This window comes from Engraulis encrasicolus, chromosome 21, assembly GCF_034702125.1.
Source record: "Engraulis encrasicolus isolate BLACKSEA-1 chromosome 21, IST_EnEncr_1.0, whole genome shotgun sequence".
Taxonomy (NCBI): domain Eukaryota; kingdom Metazoa; phylum Chordata; class Actinopteri; order Clupeiformes; family Engraulidae; genus Engraulis; species Engraulis encrasicolus.
In genome coordinates, this window is record NC_085877.1 from 28,250,261 (window position 1) to 28,257,760 (window position 7,500).

At 46.6% G+C, this 7,500-nt stretch overlaps 1 protein-coding gene across 1 annotated transcript in view; it reads right to left on the reverse strand.

The window, feature by feature from the left end:
• Window positions 1–7,500, reverse strand: part of arhgef40 (Rho guanine nucleotide exchange factor (GEF) 40) — an 87,557-nt gene that overhangs the window by 47,620 nt on the left and 32,437 nt on the right. The window contains exons 4-7 of the mRNA XM_063186522.1: window positions 5,942–6,064; window positions 4,896–5,058; window positions 2,517–3,100; window positions 1,076–2,022 (exon numbers count right to left, since the gene is read on the reverse strand). Coding sequence (XP_063042592.1) covers window positions 1,076–2,022; window positions 2,517–3,100; window positions 4,896–5,058; window positions 5,942–6,064 — 1,817 coding nt within the window. The remainder of the gene's footprint in view (window positions 1–1,075; window positions 2,023–2,516; window positions 3,101–4,895; window positions 5,059–5,941; window positions 6,065–7,500) is intronic.

Consider the following 7,500-nt stretch of genomic DNA (forward strand, 5'->3'; position numbering starts at 1 on the left):
TGTGTAACTCTATCATTAGAAAATACATACCAAATGCTAATCCTAAACAAAATAATGCTATAGCAATTTAATTTGTGCCCTGACCAAAACATTCCCTAACCTTTACCTGTCATTACATGACATATTTTTGAGAAATACCTTTTCCAGTTGGTTGCTAGACTATCAAATTCATATAATGAATGAAAGAAAACTAGCTGTGCCCAGACCAAAACAATCCCTAACCTTAACCTGTCAGTAGGAAAAAAAAAAATTGAGAAAAAATATTTGAAATAAGAAAAATCCTGAGAAATAGCCTAGAGAGAGAGCACTTCTCTGTGTCTATCACGGAAAACAATTCCGTGTCCAAGAGCACAGAAAACAATTCCGTGTCCAGGAGCACGGAATTTTGGCAAAATCCGTGCTCCTGGACACAGATTTTGTGCCCCTACCATCCGTGTCCAGGAGCACGGAATTTTTGGAGATCATGTTGCCATTACAGCATAAACTGTAGGCCTACGTATATGGTGAAAAGTACTGTAGCCTCTTTGCACACTGTTCCTCCATTGGAATGCTTCACTCTTGGTTGAGAAAACGTTCCTACCACATTACAGTATGAATACATAAGTCTCTGTATATTACTTATTGGTCATTATCCTTCTGGTAACAACAAAAATGCATAGCAGCCATATCTTAATTAAGACACACCTGGTTGCTCTGTAACCTCCTGACTTCACTTGTGATAGAAGAAATCGCAACCTGAGTAAATCACTTAAAAATATTTATATATAGCTGTGTCTTCATATTTCATAATTTGGTGTAGCTAAAAGTCAATTCGTAGCTGGAAGCAGGCTTTACTCAGTGGTCATTAAATATAGAAAGTCTGCTGGACCAAATGATGACTGATATATAACAAAAAATGGGTGCATCTTGCATCAGCTGTGTTTTAATTGTCTAAGGTGTGCCCCCTTTTTGTTATTTTAGCGTAAAATGTACTTTCAGCCATACCCTAGAAATCTAGTCAAAAATAGTCATGTCTATCTCTGCCATGTGGTGTAAACATTATTTAGTGTAGCTAAAAATGTATTTCAAACCATACCTGGGCGCTCTGAACCCTCCTGACTTCACTTCCTTCCCTCTGGGGCAAACCCTGTCCTCCGACTTCCCACGATACCTCGCTTGCGTGACCTTTTCCGTACCAGGTTGGGAATGTGTTCTCTCCGAGTTTGAGTTCTCTTTGGAATTTCCTGTTTGTGATGGGGTCTCCCTGCTCACTGAATCGCAGCATTCAGAGCTGCCGCCACTGCTACCCGTGGCTTGGCTGGTGCCACTGTTTTCTTTCTTCGCCGAGCAGTCGGCCAATGGGTTGTCCGGACAGACCGGGCTTGTTGGCGTTTCGGCCAATGGCGTGGAAGGACTGTCCTCACTGCTGAGTGAGTCGGCCGGCGTTTTGTCTGGGTCCTCAAACACAGAGTCGGAATGGGATGCTTGATCCAAATTTGATTGGTCCTCCCCCTTGTGTTCCCCTTTGTGATTGGTCACCTCCGTTTTCCCCTCCTCCCCCTCATCCTGCCTCTGGGAATCTGCCCCTCCCCTGCCGTTTGCCAACCCTTTACACCTCTGGCTCTCCTCCCAGGGCAGAGTGCAAGCAGCTCCCTCCCTCTCCCGGCCCACGCCGGGCCTCCTCTCCTTGGCCCGGCCTTCCAAATAAAGTCCCCGGCTCTCAAGGCCCGTTGGGTCTTCCACATAGCGTTCCTCCACATCCAAGTTCTGTGCTGCTGGGTGGTTGCGCCTCTCCCGGCCTAGGTCGATGACTCTGGGCATGGGCCGAGACTGCAGCCAGTCCCTTCCAGCCTGGCTGCCGCCACTGTCTCTCCTGGTAGCCACTGCTCCTGGGCGTGCCCCAGACCCAGAGCTGCCCCAGAGATCGGTCTTTCCAAACACCCACGGCTTGCCTTTCCGTAACTTGACGGCCTTGGAGCGTCGGCAAAGTGGCAGTGTCTTGGTCTTGCTGATGCCATGCATCTCCAGGTACCGCTGCGGCTGCTGAAATAGAATAGAGTAGAGTAGAGTAGAGTAGAGTAGAGTAGAGTAGAGTAGAGTAGAGTAGAAAAGAGTAGAATAGAATAGAATAGAATAGAATAGAGTGTGGAATGGAGTGTAGAATGCAATGAGGAATAGAATCTAAATGAATATGATCAAATAGTATACATATACAATGTTGGATAGAATAGAATATAGTAGTGCTTTCACTGTATGTGGATAATGAGAATTACACAATCACACATACATATACATATACATATACATATACATATACATATACATATACATATACATATACATATACATATACATATACATATACATGTATACAGTATTACATTTGTAATTATAAGGATGGGTTAGAGTGTCATAGTTATGTGCCAGTTACTTGGTTTGGTTTGGTTTAACTATTGATATTGAAAGACAAACAATGATATAACAGAAGGCATACCTCATGAAAGCGAAAAACGTGCAACATGGTCAATTATACATACTTGTTGCTGTGGATGATGATGATGATTTGGATGATGATGCGTGGGGTCGGCCCCACCATCCGGCCCGCCTCGAGGCTCCAGCAGCTCCACGTAGTCCCCCTCCCTCTCCCCGGGTGGCGCTCCTCCACTCCTCGCAGCAGCCGACGACAGACCGTACCGCCTTATGGCCTCCTCGCTGGCTCTACGCCGCACCAGGGCCAGAGCTGCCTCGGCCTCAGTTCCATCGGGATCGTTCCCATCATCATCATCGTCGTCCTCCTCGTCCCACGACCAGGAGTCTAGTTCGCCTGACGAAGATCCCCAGCCTCCAACACCACCACCACCACTGCCACCTCCTCCTCCTCCTCCTCCTCCTCCGCTGCTGCTACTCCCCCGGCCTGCCCTCATCGCTGGGTTGGTGGTGGAGGAGGAGAGCTGGCCGGGGCTGTCGGGGTTGCTGGGGTCCCCCAGGGCCAGGTCCCCCAGCTCGCCTCCCTCCTCCTGGGGGTTGTAGACGAACTTGGGGTACACCACCTCCACCCAGGGCAGGCGCAGGACGCCGTCGCCTGTGCTGACGAGACAGGTGTCCAACACTCCCGCACCACCTGGAAGAGAGCAGAGAAGAAAGCCACTCAATTCAGTTTAGTGCAATTCAAGTCATCTCAAGTCAACTCAACTTACTAACTATTGTTCATAGAGGTCAAATGGTTGAGCAACAGCCCAGTGGAAGAAAGGAATACAGCAGTGGAAAGAGTGGAAGAAAGGTATGCAAAGACTGATCAAGAGGGAGGAACACAAAGAAAGTGAGACACAATACACGTAACTTCACTCCCAGACTTTGACCATGGCTGGGCAATTGTGGCAGCTCAGAAAGTCATCAAGGACAGACACCCAACAACATCACACCACAGCAAAGACAAAACTATAAAGTGCAATGGGTACACATGAAGACAGACATAGCATAAAAGAAGGTTTAAAAAAACTGTGAGTGATAAAGAGAGAGTATGAGATACGAGGAGTTAAAAAGACCAGATGTACTGTAGTTGTATTGTAGAATGACTTCTAGAATGATCATATTACTAAAACCATGTAAGTTCACACAAGCTTTTGGAGACTGTTTTTGTAACAATGGACATACTTAACCTGGGGTGTGTTTCTTCAAAGCATAATTGCTAGACAGTTAGCAACTTGGGGAGTTGCCAATGGTAAATTGCATTGCAAAGAACAAAGTAGCTAATGTCGCAACTATGGTTTTGAGAAATGCACCACAGGTTAAGTTAACCTATTTCTTTTTACTGAAACAATGCAGACTAAAAGGCTTGTTAGAGTAATACAGTATAATTACTAATTTCTCAAACAATGTAATTCCAATGCACAGGCTTTTCTTACAGAGATACAAACTAACACATATTACGTATAATTAAAAAAAAATGAAAACTCACTACCTTTGTAAGAGTTATATCAGGTCAAACTGATTCACAATTCAGAGCTGGTTTCGTAACATGCCCCGCCTGCCAGATTTCTTGGCTGCTCGTCCTTCTCTTTTATATCTCCTTCCTGTCTTTGATTTTATCTTCACCTTTCTCACTTCCCTAGTCTTGCATCGCTGCCAACAACGCGCTTCCTTCCCCAGACAACAACAATGTCTTGTTTCTGTAATCGTCTCTGTCTCTGTCTCAGCAGTGGTCATTGGTTCCCTTTACTCTGTTCAAGTTTTTCATAGAACTTCTTCCCTCACAGCAAATGTTGCAGTGTTAATCCACCATTTACAGACTAATAAACAAGTACTGTCTGTCTATATATACAATGTTACAATTGCACTCAATCAACTCTTGGAGAAGTCTTTACCATCCCTCTCTCCTCTCCTTCAACCCTCTAGTGCTACTCGATACAAATGCAGCAGCCATCCATCGTTGACCAATTTATATTCCTCTCCTCAAGGTCACTCCATCCCTCTACTCATCCCTCTCTCCTCTATTCCTTTCATCTTCTAAGCATCGTCTCTCATCTCTCAGCCTAAACTCCCGTTGGCGTCATCTATGCAGGCACCCTAGCAGCTGCAGAGAGTCTTGAACCATTATCCCTTTCAATTACCTCCTCTCTTCTCCATCTCCTGTCCCCATCCCTCTATCCATCCCTCTCCCCATCCAAATATATTCTGTCCTTTCATGTATCTCTGTCCCTTCATCTCTCTCTAGTCCGTGCCTCCTCTCCTCTCCTCCATTCCTCCTCTACTCACCCTCTCTTTTGCAGCCTCACTCCTACAGTAGTTGACTCTATGCAGGTGCTCAGTGGTGAACAACACAAGTGGGTGCTGTGACTCTGGCATCCTTTCCTCGTCTCATCCCCTCTACGCTCCGTTCATCCCACTCTCCTCTTCTCCATCCCTCCTCTACTCACCTTCTCTCTTGCAGCCTCGCTCCTTGTTGACGCTGTGTAGCCACTCGGTGGTGAAGACTAGAGGGTGTTGAGACTCGGGCACCAGCACTTCTTGCACGTTGCGCCCGCCGGGCGCCAGGCACTTGAGGGCCAGACGTGGGCAACGTGTGGAGAAGGGCACCACCTGTGGGGTAGGCAAAAGAGTTTAGCTGTAAGCAAGTAGACTTCTCTTTGGAGCTGAACCCCATTAACACCGAACAGGTCTAAAATGTGGCAGAATTGTCAACGCTGTTAAAAGCAGTGGTGTAGTCTACGTAGAACGTGGGTATATGCAGTATCCCAATCGAATCTCACGCACATCCAATGACTGGTTTCGGGTGCAGGTTCAAAAAGGTATACCCATAGGTAATGAAGAAAACCGCACACCGATGAGCTCCCATTTAAGCCATTTTATTGCGTGACGTTTCGGGCCAACCTGGCCCTTCCTCAGACTGGGTGGCCCGAAACGTCACGCAATAAAATGGCTTAAATGGGAGATCATTGGTTTGCGGTTTTCTTCACTGCCTATGGATTAACCTTTTTGAACCTGCACCCGAAACCAGTCATTGGATGTGCGTGAGATTCGATATGCAGGGGATATGCAGTATACCTGCGAATTTCAGCATACCATTGATTGATCCATTATTTAGAATAGCAAAAATATATACATTACACCCACCTCAAAAAATGCTCAAATATACAGTATACCCACCACAAAAAAGTAGACTACACCACTGGTTAAAAGGTAGGTCTAAATATGCATAGATGCTGCAGTCGCTCTTGAAGGCTGTGTTGCACAGATGCTGCTCCTGGTCCTAATGGTTTAAAGTTGCTTCGTCTGTTACCCTAGACAGACTTCTTCAGTTCTTCAATACTAATGTGGAAATTAGGAGGTACGTATCTATGGAGAGTGTTCCGCATGACAAGCCTCACATGTCAAACTTTGAAACTGCCAATTGGCATGAGAGTCGATAAGGTGGTCACACATTCCAGAGTTCAAGGTGTTCAACTTCTCTGACATACAGTACCTGCAGGTAGAAGTCGGTGGGGCGCAAGAGCCTCCAGTCCAGTGTGGAGAGTTGCACCACAACCTTCTCGCCAAGGCAGAGGGGCCAGCCGGAGTGCAGGAACAGGCAGCCCAGGTACTGGGACTGGAGAACGGAGAGGATGGGAGAGGAGAGGAGAGGAGAGGAGAGGAAAGATTGAAGCAGCCCTTTATTAACTCGTTATCAATCGTGTTACACTGTCAGGCCACAACTCATATTTCCCAGTGGTCAATCCACCCGCCTCCTCCCCTTAATGCATTTAAAACCACATTCCCATCAGCTGTAGTGTAGAGGAGAGGAGAGGGGAGGAGAGGTGTGGAAAAGAGGAGAGGAATAGGAGAGGCAGAAGAGAGAAAGAAGAGAGGAAGAATGAGGAGAGGGGGAAGGGAAGTGGAGAGGAGAGTGGAGGGGAGAATTTGATTAGAAGGAAAGGAGGGAGAGAGATGAGGGGAGGGGAGATGATAAGAGAGAGCGGGGGGGGGCATTGTGGTTTGAGAAATTAGAAAAGGGAGAACATGGGAATTGGGACATGGGAACAAGATAACACAAGACAGAGGGAGAGAGGGAGGAGGAGGGGGACGGAGAGGGAGAGAGGGGGGAGGCAGAGGGGGGGAGGCAGAGGGAGGGACACACAAGACAGAGTGTGGTGAGTATCACAAATGAGCTTGTATTGGAAAATGAATATTGAGAATGAGCAGGGCCGCCGACATGTTTGGTCTGGCCAGGACAAAGTTATCTCAAAGGGCCCCCCCAAACAAAACATACAATGTAATGAGGATGCAATTCTGGGCCACATCTCTCCATGGGGGCCAGGACAATTGACCCATTTGTACCCCTCCGTCAGCTTCCCTGGAAATGAGGTCCACCGAATACAGTTTGCTGTAATACATTTTTTTTTTACTGTTGCTCGGAAACTGAAAAATAAAAAAGACAATTAAAGCCACGCTGTCTGCCCACACCCTGCATAATGACAAGGCCCAGACGAGATGAACTATAGGCCTGCAAGTAACTCTGCAAGTTTGTCTTCCAGTCCCAGCACAGTTGATTTCTCTTTCTCTGACCCTCTCTTGACTGAGAAAATCCAAATTCACCCAGGTCATGTTATCAAGAGGATTTCATGTAAGTTTTAAAAAGCAACTGGACTTCCTTTTGCAGCTCCTACGAGGAGTTGCAATCTTAGCCTCCATGTTTTTTTTCCAGCCAATGGTCAACATCACTCAGAACAAAACAGACTAAAACATAGCCCCTCCCTTCTCAAGACAAAAGTTGTTGATGAGGTCTCATGATGAGATGTTTGTTTTCCTTCACACGGAGAGAAAAAGAGAGAGAAAGAGAGAGAGAGAGAGAGACAGAGAGAGAGAGAGAGAGAAAGAGAGAGAGACACACAGAGAGAGAGAGAGAGAGACAGAGAGAGAGAGAGAGAGGCAGTAATTAAGTGAAACGGGTGAAATAATAAAAGAGCGAAAAGAGGGAGAATGGGAGGATGTTTTTCTTACCGTGCCTTCTCGCGCCGAGGGGACTACGCTAAACTAAACTAAACT